At 42.2% G+C, this 16,995-nt stretch overlaps 1 protein-coding gene across 2 annotated transcripts in view; it reads left to right on the top strand.

Annotated features, from left to right (window-relative positions):
- The first annotated feature begins 919 nt into the window (after positions 1-919).
- The window catches only part of Slco1c1 (solute carrier organic anion transporter family, member 1c1), a 46,669-nt gene continuing 30,593 nt past the window's right edge, over positions 920-16,995 (top strand). Inside the window, exons 1-6 of one of the 2 annotated variants that reach the window (XM_087659500.1) lie at positions 956-1,269; positions 1,453-1,589; positions 7,800-7,952; positions 9,033-9,174; positions 15,609-15,741; positions 16,849-16,982. In XM_087659500.1, coding sequence (XP_087515626.1) covers positions 7,824-7,952; positions 9,033-9,174; positions 15,609-15,741; positions 16,849-16,982 — 538 coding nt within the window. In that variant the 5' untranslated portion in view covers positions 956-1,269; positions 1,453-1,589; positions 7,800-7,823. 2 annotated transcript variants of the gene reach the window in all.

Below are 16,995 nucleotides of genomic sequence, written 5' to 3' on the forward strand. Positions count from 1 at the left end.
CACATAAAGATAAAATTTGCATTTAAAACAGCTGATTTCTGCAGAACAGCTCCTCTCCCCCAGGGAACCTGGAGTTGCATCTATGATGAAGGCACTGTCTGCTCACCTTGGACTTTCCTTCTGAGTGGACATCGTTTAATAAACCTTGGGCTATCCCTGGAAATCTCATTCTGAATAACGAACATAGCAGAACATAGCAGAACATTCTCCATAGCAGAACAGGTGGAGAAATGGTGCCCTTTGCAGCCCTGGAACCTTGGAGAATCCCGGTGGCAAACTTATTTACTGGTGGGATCAAAAACGGAAAAACGAGCTAGCGTTGCTGAAATCCTCTAAAATCTTTCTCTTGGGGAAAGATCTAATTTGAGTTGTTTCTCACAGCAGTGGTTTCTCCTTCCGCAGGTTTAGGTAGCGCGAGTGACCGGATGCCAAAAATCCGATTGCTGTTTTGTCAAATTTCAAGGCTCACAGGGTGTGTGGATTGGAGCTACCGATTTTTCTGCTTTGAAAGTGAGCTACCCCCTGGAGGGATCCCGCAGAGCTTTGATCCCGACCTGAAAGTACTCCCGCAGATTCTAGAATCCCAACGGTAATGGAAACAAAGCAGGGAACTGGCCCAAGATTTAAAAAACAAAATAATAATAGCAAACAAATAAATACAACACAACAAGGCTGGCCCCTTGATGTCCCTTAGGACTGGCTGGCTGGAAAACTGATTGGTAGAAGGGGAGGGGGTCTTTGTTGCAAACTTCCTTCCCTGCCCGGCTTCTGTTTCCTCATCCCCCACCCCCTGCGGAGTTGTGTTTTCTGGGATCAGCAAGTAAAAAAATCACAAGTGGTCTTTTCTTTTTTTCTTTTTTTTTTCTTTTCCTCCTTCTTCTATAAACAAAGCTTTATCACGTGTGGCCTTAAACTTGCTGCAAATTGCAAAGAAATGGCTCAAAGGCTCCAGCTCTTTCCGTGCCCTGGGAGCTGAGATGCAGGGCAGTGCCCTTGCCAGGGTGCCCAATTCCCTGCAGACTGCCAGAAAAAAAAGAGGCCAACTGGAAAGGCGAAAGAGAAAGATTGCCTAGGGGAGAGATCAGACCCTTGGGCTCTTCTTTGCTCTAATCTGTCCTGTCTGTGCCCACCACCTCTCCTGACTTGCCAGAACGATTCAGAGCTGCTGTGGGGGTACTGCCTCAGTTTCCTCATTCAGGCTGGGCTCTGTGATCCAGCGTCTCGCTGAACGTTCTGAAAGAACTGGAGAGCTTTGACTTCTACCTCCAGGTACGATTTGGCTCTTCTTGTTCATCTGTCTGTCTGTCTGTCTGTCTGTCTGTCTGTCTGTCTGTCTGTCTCTATCTATCATCTATCTATCTATCTATCTATCTATCTATCTATCTATCTATCTATCTATCTATCTATCTATCTATCTATCTAATCATTTGCTTTTAATTCTGTGAGCATTAGGCTTTGCTCTCCCAGGACCGATGCTGATAATTTGACACTAGTTTCTGCAAGACTTCCGTTCATCTGTGACACTTCAGTAAAAGTCAATGGCTTCCCTGGTTAGCTGGGTGAAATAGGAGTCTGGTCACAGAAGCCAGGTAAACTCAGACCTGCTTTCAGATTTAGACTTTGTGGCTCGTTAGCTGGGTGGTCTCTGTCAGGTTGCTTAACTGCTATGAACTAAAATCATTCCATAAGTCGAGATGATGATGTTGACGTTTTGGGATTATTTTAAAGGTTACAATACATGCGTATTTCACACTGAAGTGAGATGCTATTTAGGATATGTGAATTTGATACTGAAGTCATGTACAGCGAGGGGTGGGAGATCAGAATTCTGTGCAAGACACATTGCTCCTCTGGCAAAAGAACAGGTTATTTTTAAGACCTCTGGAAGAGAAGATTCTCAGAGTCAGAGAATCTGACTTGGCTGGTGCCCGCGCCCAAGGTGTTCAAGAAGGGAGGCTGGCCATGGGTACCTCTCCGACATTCTCTGTGACAGTCCATGCAGATTGGCCCATCCCTGGTTCAGTGAACAAGTTTTGGGTGTATTTGTGGGACTCAATTTTACCTATCTTCGCCACACACACACACACACACACACACACACACACACACACACACACACACACAATTTTATTTTATTCCCCTCCCGGTCCACCCTCTGTTCCACATCCCAAACCTCCTACCTCAACCACCCCACCAGACCTCTAAATTGCCTGGGGCCTCCAGTCTCTCAAGAGTTAGGTCATCTTCTCTGACTAAACCCAGATCCCGGCTGTCCTCTGCAGCATATGTGTTGGGGGCCTCATCTCAGCTGTTGTATGCTGCCTGGTTGGTGATACAGTGTCCGAGAGACCTCAGGGGTCCAGGTTAAGTGACACTGCTGCTCCTCCTCCTACAGGGTTGCCCTCCTCCTCAGCTTCCCCCAGCTTTTCCCTAATTCAACCAGAGGGGTCAGCAGCTTCTGCTCACCTGGGCTCCTTTAAAGACCAGGTTCTCAGACCAACCCATGTGAACAGTGAATTCAGCTTTTCAAAAAGCTACCAGCTTGGCGTGTTTGCTTTAAAATCTGGACCATGTTATACCTTAACCTAGGATATTGGATGAAAGCTTCGCCATCTGCCTTTTTATTATTTATTTTTAAGTTTTGGAAAAATACACTCCAGTGAACCTAAGAGATAAAGGATATATCAAACATGCATTCCTCTGCACTGTGCTCGGTCCTACTAAACAAGTGAAAATGAAGAGGCGAGGCTTGGCTTGGACCTCGGAAGTCTTCCGGTTCTGGTCTAACTCCTCCATTGGGGACCCTATTCTCAGTCCAATGGTTGCTGTGAGCATACACATATGTATTTGTCATGCTCTGGCAGAGCCTCTCAGGAGACAGCTATATCAGGCTCCTATCAGCATGCACTTCTTGGCATCGGAAATAATGTCTGGGTTTGGTGTCTGTATATGGGATGGATCCCCCCAGTGGGGCAGTCTCTGCTCCACACTTTGTCTCCATATTTCCTCCTGTGAGTATTTTTGTTCCCCCTTCTAAGAAGGACTAAAGCATCCACACTTTTGTCGTACTTCTTTGTGAGCTTCATGTGGTCTATGGATTGTATCTTGGGTATTCTGAGCTTTTGGGCTAATATCCACTTATCAGTGAGAGCATACCATGTGTGATCTTTCCTGATTGGGTTAGCTCACTCAGGATGATATTTTCTAGTTCCATCCATTTGCCTGAGAATTTCATGAAGTCATTGTTTTTAGTAGCTGAGTAGTACTCCATTGTGTAGATGTACCACATTTTCTGTATCCATTCCTCTGCTGAAGGACATCTGGGTTCTTTCCATCTTCTGGCTATTATCAACAAGGCTGCTATGAATATAGTGGAGCACGTGTCCTTGTTATATGTTGGAGCATCTTTTGGGTATATGCCCAGGAGTGGTATAGCTGGGTCCTCAGGTAGTACTATGTCCAGTTTTCTGAGGAACTGCCAGACTGATTTCCAGAATGGTTGTACCAGTTTGCAATCCCACCAACAATGGAGGAGTGTTCCTCTTTCTCCACATCCTCGCCAGCATCTGCTGTCACCTGAGTTTTTTATTTTAGCCATTCTGACTGATGTGAGGCGGAATCACAGTGTTGCTTTGATTTTCTTTTCCCTGATGACTGAAGATGTTGAATATTTCTTTAGGTGCTTCTCAGTCATTCGATATTCCTCCATTGAGAATTTTTTGTTTAACTCTGTAACCCAACTTTTAAAAGGGTTATTTGGCTCTCTGGAGTCTGACTGCTTGAGTCAGACTTTGTTCTGAGGGGTGTATGCCATTATTGAGCGCTTATTTGCATATTCTAATTAACAGTTCTCAATCATGTCCAACAGGAAATAGTATACCAATAACCCCTTAAAAGGTCAATTTTGATTATATATATATTTTTGTAAAGGATCAAATTTTAAAGTATAAATTTATTATCGTTCTTTTAAGAAACCCTTTCTGGCCTATGTAGTGATAGTTTTAGGTTTGCTGAGACTGATTCTCTGAGCGTAAGTTCATTTCTTTTTATACTGTTCCTTGTGCTGTTGCAAAAATCATTATCTTCTTGTTCGATATCTATAACTATCTTTACTTCTTCACCTTACCTTTCAGTGGCTTCTAAGATTTCCTTGTGAGGCATTACCGTACTGTGCAGACGGTTTAAATCATTTGGCTATTTGAATATTTTTCATCCTAAGCAATAATTTCTTCCAGATGTTCTACTTCAGGTACTAGATACCCTTGTTGGAAAGAGAGCTACCAAAACTTGCGGAAGAAGCCTGTGTTTTTCAAATAGCATTTTGATTATTCTTGGGAAGCACAATTTGGGAAAACCAGTCTCAGTACCTTAGTGTTTGAAGAACGTTTGTATCACAGACCGTTAGTGGTTTTTTCTTTGAGTTCTGATTTTGTTTCCGTTACAGCCGTTTTATTGCTGTTATTGTTCATGGTTTTCTAAATCAGAAATAGATGTTCAATGATACCAATTATCAATATTAACCAATTGCTACTTTTTTTTAGATTAATCTCAATTCTAAGTATTGCCATCGATTTGAATTTGGTAGTATTTGTGCATAGTTTATAACCTATGTTTTTTCTGAAGTTTCCGCTTTTTGCTGTCCTCCTGAGATGTTATATTGAAGGTCATTTTAGTTTGTATCAAGTAGTCACAGTGAATCCGTTTCATCCTCTGCTTGCTTTCTTTAGAAGGGATTCCTTGATAAAGCAGCCCTGTCATCTCATCTGCTCTTAGTGCCCTTGCTTGGGTGTATGGTTTGAAAAATGTATCGCTCTCTTCCTCATTGTTTTTCTTTTCTGGCCTATGTCAACATAGGTATTATTTACTGAAAAGTTCTTCATTTTGTCCACAATTTATACTTATCTGTATGTTTCATGCAAAGTTTTGGTCATGCTTACTAAACATCTACATTTATTTTTCTGTTGTTCTTTTTTTTTTACATTATACTTTTTTCTTGTAAATGCTCCCTTTATATTTTGTTAATTATTTTATTTATTTACATTCCAAATGTTGCCCCCTCCCAGCAACCTTACAAGGTTTTCCCCCCATACCCCCTCGGCTTTGCCTCTGAGAGTGTGTCCCCCTCCCCAGTATTCCTGTGCCATGGGTATCAAGTCCCTACGGGATTAGGCACATTCTCTCCCACTGAAGGCAGACAAAGCAGTCCTCTGCGACATCTATGCATCGGGGCCTCAGACCAGCCTGCATATGTTCTTTGGTTGGTGGCTCAATCTCTGGGAGCTCCCAGGGGTCCAGGTTAGTTGACACTGTTGGTCCTCCTGTGGGAGGAACCTTCAGTTCCTCCAATCTTTTCCCTAACTCTTCCACAGGAGTTCCCAACCTCCATTTAATGCTTGGTTGTGCATATCTGCATCTGTTTCAGTCAGCTGTTGGTAGAGCCTCTCAGAGTCATGCTCGGCTCCTGTCTGCAAGCACAACATAGCATCTGTAATAATAGTGTTGGTGCATGGTGCCCACCCTTGGGATATATCCCAAATTGGGCCAGTCACTGGTTGGCTATTTCTTCAGTCTCTGCTCCATTTTTGTACCTGTATTTCTTTTAAACTGGAACAAGTTTGGATCAAAGTTTTGTATATGGGTGTCTTCATTGCTCCACTGGGTGCCCTATCTAACTACTGGAGGTGGTCTCTTCAGGTTCCCTCTCTCCACTGTTGGGCATCTGAGCTAAGGGCACTCACATTGAATCCTGAGAGCCTCCGTGAACCTACGCCTCTGGGACTTCCTAGAGATTCACCCTAACCACCAACCCCAGCAGCTACATGTTTCCATTATTCCCTTGGCCCTCTGGGCCTCTTTCCTATCTCCTGAACCTGCCCTACTCACTATTCCCTCCCCCTCCCGTCTACAATTTTGAACACCTATGCCTCAAATGCAAGGGCACCACATTCATAAAAGAAACTTTACTAAGGCTCGAAACACACATTCAACCCTACACATTAATACTTGGGGACTTTAATACCCCACTCTCACCAATGGACAGATTATGGAAACTGACACTAAACAGAGACACAGTGAAAACTAACAGAAGTTATGAACCAAATGGATTTAACAGATATAAACAAGACATTTCACCCCAAAACAAAAGAATATACCTTCTTATGAAACCTTCTCCAAAACTGACTACATAATCAGACACAAAAGAACCCTCAGGAGATACAAGAAGTTTGAAATAGTCAGATCACTGCCAGCTAAGGCTGGACTTCAACAGCAGAAACTCCAGAAAGCCTACATACACACAGAAACTAAGCAACTCTCCATTCAATGATAACTTGGTCAGGGATGAAACAAAGAAAGTGAAGACTTTATAGATCGATAAAAATGAGGGTACAACATACCCATACTTATGGGGCACAACGAAAGCAGTGTTAAGAGGAAACCTCATAGCTCTCAGTGCCTTCATAAAGACAGCACACCTGAAAGTCCCAGAGTAAAAAGAAGCAAACACACCCAAGATGAGTAAGTGGCAGGAAACAGTTCATCGCAGGGCTAACCAATTAGAAACAAAGAGAACAAGACAAAGAATCAACAAAACCAAGGGCTGGTTCTTTGAGAACATCAACAAGATAGCCAAGTCTTTATGTTTTATCCATAGTTTTCATCTTTTGAGCAAGAGTCATTACTTTAACTTGTTCAATATTTTTGTTCTTTCAGTCTCTTTTATTTGCTCATTTTTAAAAACTTAAAATTAAGCATGTTTATAACATCAGATATTCTTATACTATTTTTTTAAAAGTCCTTCCCTTTTAAGCCCCACTCATGTCCCATAAAATAAGGAATTAAGACTTCATATACATGAGCAGAACACCTTTAAATTCTACCACATGCTTGGAAATTTACTTCAAATATTATTTCTCTAGTCAGTATAATGAGTATTAGAAGGTATCTCTATTGTTGTACAAGGAGGGAATCTTGTAGCCCCTGGGGGCAGCCACGCTGTTTTAGCTTTTGAGTCCTGTGGCCTGCGTTAGATTACTAGACAAACTCTGGTTCATGTAGATGGCTAACAAGATGTTGCACAGGATGTGTAAATATTAATGTGAACAGGGAGAAATAGGGTCAGATTGTGCAAAGCTGTTAAGAGTTGGGTCAGGAGAAGAGAGAGGGTGGGAATTAAGCATGGGACTCGATTTCCTTCCTCCAAGGCAAAACTACAGCCTGTACTTTCATTTGAATTCAATCCAGGCACCAGGCATTTATCGCATTCCTTCCCCTTTAGCCCAAATGGTACACAAAGTGGACCTCTTCTTTTTTGCTTCATTTTAAGCTTTACTTGGCTGCCAGAGGAATGCTAAGGTGCTTTGGGGGATCTGTGATGGTGTCAGCCTCTGTTATTCATGTCTTGGAAGCTTTAATTCTAATGAATCAATATTCAAGAGGTTGGGTTTCTCTTCCCCTTCCTGCTCGCGCCCAGTTTAATCTGGCAAGACCACAAAGTCAGCAAAATTCTGCCTCGTTATTTATTCCAAAGGCAACATGGAAATTTATTCTTTGCTATAATGAGGCTCAATGTGAAAAGATCGAAAAAGAATGCTGGCTGTAGGGTCTCAATGGCAGGATTCGTTAATCAAATATCCTGTCTGATTTTAATTGAAAAATGTTGCCAACTTACTGTGGTAAGAGGAGATAGTGGCGCTTTAAATTACACCTATGGAACTGTAGTCTACTGTGAAACGGAAATACCTTTAAATCATGCGGACTGGAAATAAATTGCTGTTTCCTTTTAAAATCAACTTTGACAGGCCGGGATAAGAAATATTTTCATAATGGACACTTCATCCAAAGAAAATGCCCATTTGTTCCACAAAAATTCAGCGCAACCTGCCGGAGGGCCATCTTTTAAAGCGGGATATCCGTCCACAGAGGAAGCGCGGCCATGCTGTGGAAAACTCAAGGTAGAGGGGTTGGGTGTAGTTTACAAGCTGGACTTTCCTTCCAGACAAATGAAACTACAAGAGAAAATTGCTTCCTTTTCTTTCCTTTTCTTTTCTTTTTCTTTTCTCTTCTCTTCTCCTCTTCTCTACTTTTCTTCTTTTCGCTTCTCTTTCCTTTCCTTTCTTTAAATAAGCTCTCAATTGCAAATTACTAATACCACTCACCAAGCAATGAAATCATTTTTGCCTGCCATGACTTCCCTGGGCTTCCTTGGAAGCTCTTCCTAGAAAAGCAGTGGAGATAGCGAACCGGATGTTTAAGCCCTGCCCTGCACTGTCTGTTGTACTAATTATACCCACATTGTTTTCCTTTTTTGAAAGTGAATGTGGCTTGGCTTTTACACAGAAAGAGATAGGCGTCTGTGTGATTAAAACCTCCCTTCTTTATACAAAATAACACTCATGGAACCTAATAAAATTGTATTTAATAACTGTGAACCTGAAGTCACATGCATACTGCTGTATACATATAATTAAACCATATGTCTATTAAAATACAACCAGATATCAAAGAACTCAAACTAAGGGACTTGGTCTCAAAACAAAACAAAACAAAACAAAAAACCAAAGCAACAAATTAGACGGTATATTTCCATGCATAGTGATTCCCACTAGTGAGTAGAGTAGGCTTTCAAAATGCATACTAGGCAAGGATTTGTGGGAAGATGGCACGCGGGCATCATGATTTTCACTTCATTTATTTCCTTTATCTATCAATGGCTCTTCCCTTGTCCCTCACTGCTATTCTCAAAGCTAAACTCCCTTAATGTTCTTTGCAGAGGAGTAGGGGAATCCTGCAAATGTTTTACATGAAAATCCACGTGCATTTCAACTGCCAAATAACTTGAGTTCTTTGGGGCAGGGGCGGGGGGGGGGCAGCGGCGGACTCTGCATGGTCTTGGGGCTGATTTGAGCTGCAACAATGCTTGAATCAAGCCTTCAATGGTAACACAGTTGCTGTTCCTCTCAATTTTGTTTCCTCAGAAACTTCTGAGCTAGGCAAAGCGAGTCCAGTTACCTGTACCTTTTTCTGTTTTCCAGGTGTTCTTAGGTGCCCTGTCTTTTGTTTACTTTGCCAAAGCATTGGCAGAAGGCTACCTGAAGAGCACTATTACTCAGATAGAGAGAAGGTTTGATATCCCTTCCTCTCTGGTGGGAATAATTGATGGTAGTTTCGAAATTGGTAGGTATCACAGAAGCCTGATTTTCCTTTAAGCCCAAGGTCTTTCTCCTGAGCCTGCTTAATGCCATCCATCATTGTCTGCTGAGATACGACCTGTAAAATCCTGTTTGGATAAATCTGCTAGGACCTTATGCTCAATAAAGGAAATCTATTCTCTCAGAGAGCAGGCGAGGAGTAACAAATTTCCTGCCCCCAGTATTCATTTCTGGATGCTTAGACAAGTCAGTTACGCATCAGGGTGGGGGGAGACTTTCTTTAGGGGAAGATGAGGTGAAGATTGGCGTTTTGAGTTATAATATATGTGAAAGGCCTCCTGGAGAAGTGAGAATGTGGGAGCACTCAAGGGGTCTCTGCAAAGATGGAGTCCAAATGTTTAAGAAGCAGACATTTGGGGGCTGGAGAGATGGCTCAGTGGTTAAGAGCACTGACTGCTCTTCTAGAGGTCCTGAGTTCAATTCCCAGCAACCACATGGTGGCTCATGACCATCTATAATGGGATCTGATGCCCTCTTCTGGTGTGTCTGAAGAGAGTCACGGTGCAGTCATATACATAAAATAAAAACCTTAAAAACCTTAAAAAAAACCGAAGCAGACACCTAATGTACTTTTCTACGTATTTACTGAAAGGAGAGAAGGGGGGTTGCATTAGCAGGAACACAAGAGTAGATCAGACTGTAAAGCCTCCACTACCTTCTGGTATCTCTAGTCTGGCAGTTGCTTAGCCCTCCATCTTCAAAGAGTGGTTTTCAACGTGCTGGAACGAGTGCCTTTTCAGTTAGTCACTTTCTGAGTTAATAAAAATGAGAGACATTTGATGCTTTTTCAAAGTAATTAAAATAACCCCCTTAGTGGCCATTGATGCCATTTGGGACAAATAAAATAGCGCAGAAATCTCTTAACTGCCTTACTGTCAGCTTTACCTGTAGTGAGTAGAATTTAGGTCTTCAACATTTTTGTTTATAACTTGCTATTTTAATTTTATTTCTGACTTGGGATATCACAGCGAAAGTGAGACCGATGAACACAGAAAATTTTCTGGCTTTTGCCAAAAATGCAGCCCTCATTTCAAAAGGGATAAGACATGGTTTATTTTGGAAAAAATATGTATGATCATAGCTCAGACACAGACTAGGCTAGTCCAAGCTCTGGTAACCGTTTCATGACAATTTTATTGTGTAAGAACAAAGAAAGCTATAAATCAACATGTTTTGCAACATCTTGGTGGAAACATCAGGTAGGTAGGTAGAGTGAAGTGCGAGAAGCCTCGGCTTTTGGGCTCAGAGGCCATCTGGCGACGATGTTAGCTTTTGAGCGACTGAAAGTTAGAGATGTATTCATACATTCAAAGGGATTTACCCAATAGTCAGAAAGATGTCAGGTCATACGGGGGTGGGAGATGAATGGCTATGAAGGAGATAATTTGGCTCTGAACACATAAAATTCCAACCACTGGAGTTCTAAGCAAGGCATCAGCTTTTGTAGGTGGAGCATACCTGCAAAGCAGTTCTCAAAGGTTCTGGAACAGTATCAGTCACACCTGAGTGGCCACTCAGGTGCCTGGGAAGAGTTTAAGTGCAGGTAATGATTCTTCAGGGAAGGGACCCAAGGTTCTATTTGTTTTTGTTTTATATCGCATTAGTTATCTATTTATAATTAACTAATGACTAATTAACTATGATTAACTAATTGATTAAGTTAGTCTGTTTCTTTTCATGTGCATTCACAAGAGTACACATGTGGAAGTCAGAGGATCCCTCGAGGGAGTCACTTCTCTCCTTCTACGTGTGGGTTCTGTGGATTGAACTGAGGTCATCAGACACATCACAGCAAGTCTGCCTTTCTTGTTGTCAGGGGCTATCAATGTCTTTAGTCAATAACCCCACTCACATATGTCATGGTTTTAAAATACCAATTGTCTTAGTTAGGGTTTATTGCTGTGAAGAAACACCATGATCATGACAAGTCATAAAGTAAAGCACTTGCTTGCTTACAGTATAGAGGTTTAGTCCACTATGGTCCTCAGGAAACATGGGAGCACGCAGCCAGATGTGATACTGGAGGGTAGCTAAGAGTTCTAAATCTGGATGCGTAGGCAGCAGGAAGTGACAGTGACACGCTGGCCATGCTGGGGCTTCTGAACCCTGAAAGCTTACCACTAAGAGACACACTTCTTCCAATTAAGTCACACCTACTCCAACAAGGCCATACCTCCTAATAGTGACCCTATGGGTCAAAGAGGGCCATTTTTATTCAGATCATCACACTGATTGTACCAGTCCCTGTGTAACATCCTTTGAGGAACCTCAAAAGTTGATGCTTGCCCCATTGATGATCCTGAACTGAAGGATCATGGAAAGGTGAGGTCTGGAGATAGGCTGCATCATGGGAAGAAAGGAATACTGATAGCAAGCTTCTGCCTACTGAGTGAAGCTGACCTACGACATGGGAGGAGTTGATATGCCAATAAAAATGAGATATCGAACAAGTTCAATTTTCCTCACTCTTTGGTTTCTATAAACATGGTGCTAGAGATGATGGAGTGTGAACTTTCTCTTGAATTTCCTCAATATATGAGACAGAAACTGTTCACAAAGTTACCCAATGTTAGCATCAGGTCTCTACATAAATGCACACACATGCGTACTTTAGTCCCACGCCCATCTGTGCCCAAACATGTAAATACACACACACACACACACACACACAAACACATGCCCTCACATATACATATGAAAAAGTTTTATATAATAATATATACATTCAATAACTTGGTTGAAATTCTTTTAATTTCAATTGATTCTGTATAGGAATTCTAGCATTTTCTGAATGCAAAAATCACATGACTGAAATAGAAGACACACACACACACACACACACACACAAACACACACACATTTTTTAAATTCCCTAAATGTGCCCCAATTTTTTCTTTTCTTACTCAGTTGGCCTGGGGACTGAATTGGAAAGGTGATAATGAACGCCCTTCTCTTTTTCTGACTTAATACAGCGCTTTTAAAATTTCATTATTCAGCCATTCACCTATGGCATGGTCTTTATTTTAGTTAGTTAAATTATTATTAATTAGTTATTAATTTGTTTTACATGGTTTTTGGTAAGTATACTTTAAAAATTTATTTAACCAGCACATTTCTCTTTCTTCTTTCTACTCTTCATCGTTTGACAATTTGAGACATGGTGTCTTGCCCTGTGGCCTTGGCTGGCATGGAATTCACTATGTAGACCAATTTGACCTCTTACTCACAGAGATCCATCTGCCTCAACTCTAGAGTACTGCGATTGAATGTGTGCACCACCATGCTTGGCTTAGTCCTTATTGTAATTCAGTGTCTGGCTGCACCGAGGGCTTCACTACATTCTATTCCACTAACTGCTTTTCCCACCTGTTAGATGGTGGATTCATTGACAGATTTCTTAGCTCAGATTCTCAAAGTCCTGAAATCAGCTGTACTTACCAGGCTACATTGATTAGTCCTTTGGCTAGTGGAAATGGTGACTTCAAATTCACAACTGTGTTTGGTCTCTAATTGCCACTTCTTACACTGGACTTGTTCAGTTTTTGTTTCTGGTGCAGAAGATAACTTCAGTTATTTACTTTCTTTTCTAGGATTTGAAATTTTGGATGTCTCTCTCTCTCTCTCTCTCTCTCTCTTTCTCTGTGTGTGTGTGTGTGTGTGTGCATAAAAAGTTTCAAGTTTGCTAAAACATTTATTAAACTTCTTGGACCCGTTGCCTTATTATTGATTGGTCATGCAAAGCATGGAAATGTTTTCATCTCCAATTCAGACGTTCTCTGTGTGTGTATGTGTGTGTGTGTGTGTGTGTGTGTGAGAGAGAGAGAGAGAGAGACAGAGACAGAGACAGACAGAGACAGACAGAGACAGAGACAGAGAGAGACAGAGGCAGAGGCAGAGAGATAGAGAGAGACAGAGAGAGGGACAGAGAGAGATGCATGTGCACATGTGTATGTGCATATATGTACATGGAAGCACTGTGTAGGCATGCATTTCTGGAAGCTAGAGGTAGACTTCCAGTATCTTCCCTTACTGCCTGCCACTCTATCTTTTGAGGTAGGGTCTCCCACTGAACCTGGTGCTCACCTTCGCAGGCAGGTCGGCTGGTCAGAAAGCCTTGGGAATCTGCCAATCTCCATAGTTCTTCCTCAAGCATAGCGCTGAGGTTACAGACATGTAAGCCTCATGCCAGCTTATATATCAGTATTGAGGATCTGAACACAGCCAGCGCTTTGCCCCTGAGCCCTCTTCTCAGATGCTCCAGTTCATTTGTTGCAGGTTTTTGAATCATCCTATATTCCCCATGTATGTCTCCTGGGAACTCAGAGAGGTTGCCATTATAGCAAGTGCAGGAAACAGAATCTTGTGGCTATAGGATGGTGGAAAAAATGGCCTTATTCAGTAATGTAAGAAAGGAACACCCTTCAACCCAGTCCCTTACTGTAAGGGTTTGGTGAAAAGTCCATGGGCTTCAAAAGTATTGCTAAAAATTGTAAGCCTGCCTCCCCATCGGAAGGACATGGTCAGTATAGTTGTTACACTACTCAAGCGCCAGATAGGCGCTCTCAGCCTTAGGGTTTTGAACTTGCGAATTTTACGGAGCTGAAGTCTTCCAAGAGTCAAGCGCGTAGACCGCATTTTCAAGTTACGTTTTCTACATTCTTACTATCATCCTCCAGGCTGTAAAATTCACCACTCATTTTCCAGTTGACTAACGCTGGCAGTATGTCCAAACAGTAGTAAATCAGATGATTGCTTGCAGATGGAAGGAATCAGGCTCCTGCTGTAACGCTGGAAATAGCGAGAACAGCGTCAGAGCCGGGCCAGCCATCAGCCCCCATCGTCATCCTGTACGGAAGTGTTTGCTCCCTTATCTAGATGGGAGTTCCTGCAAATGAGACTTCCCAAATGATTATAGCTAAAACGTGAAAGGTCCTTACGGTGTGTGCCCCTAACCCAGGTTTCTCGTGGTGTATGGCTGTCATAATCTGAGGTGATGTATTTGAGTTTACCCTGCAAATGCAGATTTCCTTGACCGGACCGTGACTCCGTGGCACCAGGAACTGGATGTGCCAAGCATTTGTATCTCCCTTCGCACTCTCTCCTAGGGATTCTTTTATATAACAACGCCTGAGAAATCTTCCCTTAAAACATGCTGGATCATAGAGCTCTTGAGATAGCTCATTCGGTAGTGTCATGTAAACATGACAACCTTGATGCCCGAATACATATACAACAGCAACAGCAACAACACCAACAGTAACAATCAGGTATGGTAGACCCTTTTCGTTATGGCAGAAGAGATAGGCTTGTCGGTGTATGTAACCAAAACAAAACTCAGGACTGATGAGTGGCGACCTTATCTTACCAAACAAGGTAAACAGCATCAGAGCGATGACATCAAAGTTTGACCTCTGACCTCCAACACGCACATCAATGCGTGCATATGCGCGCGCGCGCACATGCACACGCGCACACACACAAATACACACATACACACATGAATATGTTCAAATAAATACACAAAAACAATTTCATGATGTTTTATTAGAGCTGTTTTAGACTATGCAATTTCTACTTTCTAGCCAATGTTATTCAATTAATTTTTAAAAATGGCTGTCTTGTGAAAATTTTGTATTCCTAGCTTGACGTTTATATATGGTACACATATGTAGAGTTGCGGGGACAAACTTCCTATACTGAGTCATTTTGTAAAGAAGTCTTTGAACAATTACAAAGTATCATTCATATAATTGTGGGTCTAACATTTTATTTCATGTAAAGCGAGGCTTACTCCTGATTTTGTAATACCTTTCTTTGGGGGAATATCAGCTGTAAATACAATAGAGGATCTGTGTTTCAAAAATAATTGGGAAACTAATAGAAACTTGAATCCAAAGTGTAAATGAATGAATAAACTAATAAAAGTGTCTGCAAAGTCACAAAGAAAATTTTCAAATATCAACCAGAGGACTTTTTGTCTATTTTTAAGTTTTAATTATGTGTACACATATGAATGCAGGTGTCCGTGAAGTTCTGAGGAGGGCGTCAGATCCCCTGCAGCCAGGGTTGCAGGGAGCAGTGAGTCACCCAGTGTGAGGGCTGGGAATCAAACTCTCTCCACGGAGGACCCACGCTCCAGCCCTCTGTCTGCAATGTAGTTTACCGACAAAATAATCGGGTGTGGTAAAACAAAATGGGACAGGGATGGTGCTTGAAATAGTTTGACTGAAGATGAGGCGATTGAAGTCATGAATCAGCAGCTACTTTAGCTCTCAGGGAAGAAGCAGCACGATGGGGACTTCCTTTGAGTGACTGTGCATGTCATTTGTTTTACTCACTCTGTGGCCTGTTTCCTAGACTCCCTAACCTGACTGTGAATACTTCTTCTTGCCCCCAAAGGGAATCTCCTGGTCATAACATTCGTTAGCTACTTTGGTGCCAAACTTCACAGGCCAAAAATAATTGGAGCAGGATGCCTGGTCATGGGCTTTGGAACTATGCTCATCGCAGTTCCCCAGTTCTTCATGGAGAAGTAAGTCGTAAGCAGCCATCTTCCTCTAACTTTCCCATCCAGGGCAGGTCTCCTCCTCCTTTTCTTAGGAAATATATATTTTGTTTTGTTTTCAGAAGGTAGGGATCTTGCTAGGTGGTTCTGGTTTGTCAGATATTCAGCTTACTGGATAGCCCAAGGTAAACTTGAATTCACAGCCTTCAGCTTCAGTCTCCTGAGGACTGGGATTATAGACATGTGTGTGTGTGTGTGTGTGTGTGTGTGTGTGTGTGTGTGTGTGTGTGTGTGTGTATGTGTGTGTGTGTGTGTGTGTGTGTGTGTGTATGTGTGTGTGTGTATGTGTGTGTGTGTTCTGCCTGTGGAAATACAAGGCAACCGATGCTCAGAGCTTAGCTGACAGTGAGCTCTGGTAATGTACTGTAACTGTCTCCCCAGCATTTAACTGGGTGCTGGGATCTGAACTCAGGACCTTAGGCTTGCACAGCAGACATGTAATGAACTGAGGTGCCTCTCTGGACCCATAACTTGGGGTTTCTAATGGCTCATTGTAACTGTGACTACTGCTTGAAAATCAGCGATGAAACAAGCTTGGAAGGACGCCATCAGGAAGAGGATACAGAATTTCATATGCTCAGGGAAGATTGCCCTAGGCAGAATTTGAATGCTGCTCAGAACCAAAACCCTAAGTTTAACAGCCTTTGAGTCTGGGTCTGTGAAAAGTACTGTCCGGCACATAAGGGGTGGTGATTTCAGTATCCAGTGCCGAAGGAAAAAGTTTTCTACCTTTACTTAGACCTCATGATACAACACAGCCCTGTAATACCAGCTATACCTGAAGCTGAAATAGGAGGAGGACATGTTGGGTGGCCCACTGTGAGTTCGTGGCCAGCTCAGGGTAATGTAGCAAGGCCATGTATCTAAGTAAAAAAGAAACTCAGGAAAGTCAGTGTGTGTGTGTGTGTGTGTGTGTGTGTGTGTGTGTGTGTGTGATAATTTGCAGCCAGATTCATTACTTTGAGGAAAATGTAAACCCAACAGGATCCCTTCATTCTCGGGCAAATGATGTAGACCTTTGTTTTAAGCATGCTGTTAGCCTGTCAGGGTAAAAAAAATGTTCTTTATGTGCAGGTACAGCTATGAGAAATATGAGAGGTATTCTCCCTCCTCCAACCTCACTCCCAACATCTCTCCGTGCTACCTAGAGTCCAGCAGTCCATCACCACGCTCAATCGTGGGGAAATCACAAAACAAGATAAACGATGGTAAGATGATCTT

This window comes from Rattus norvegicus, chromosome 4 (genome assembly GCF_021556685.1).
Source record: "Rattus norvegicus strain SHRSP/BbbUtx chromosome 4, alternate assembly SHRSP_T2T, whole genome shotgun sequence".
NCBI classification, from domain to species: domain Eukaryota; kingdom Metazoa; phylum Chordata; class Mammalia; order Rodentia; family Muridae; genus Rattus; species Rattus norvegicus.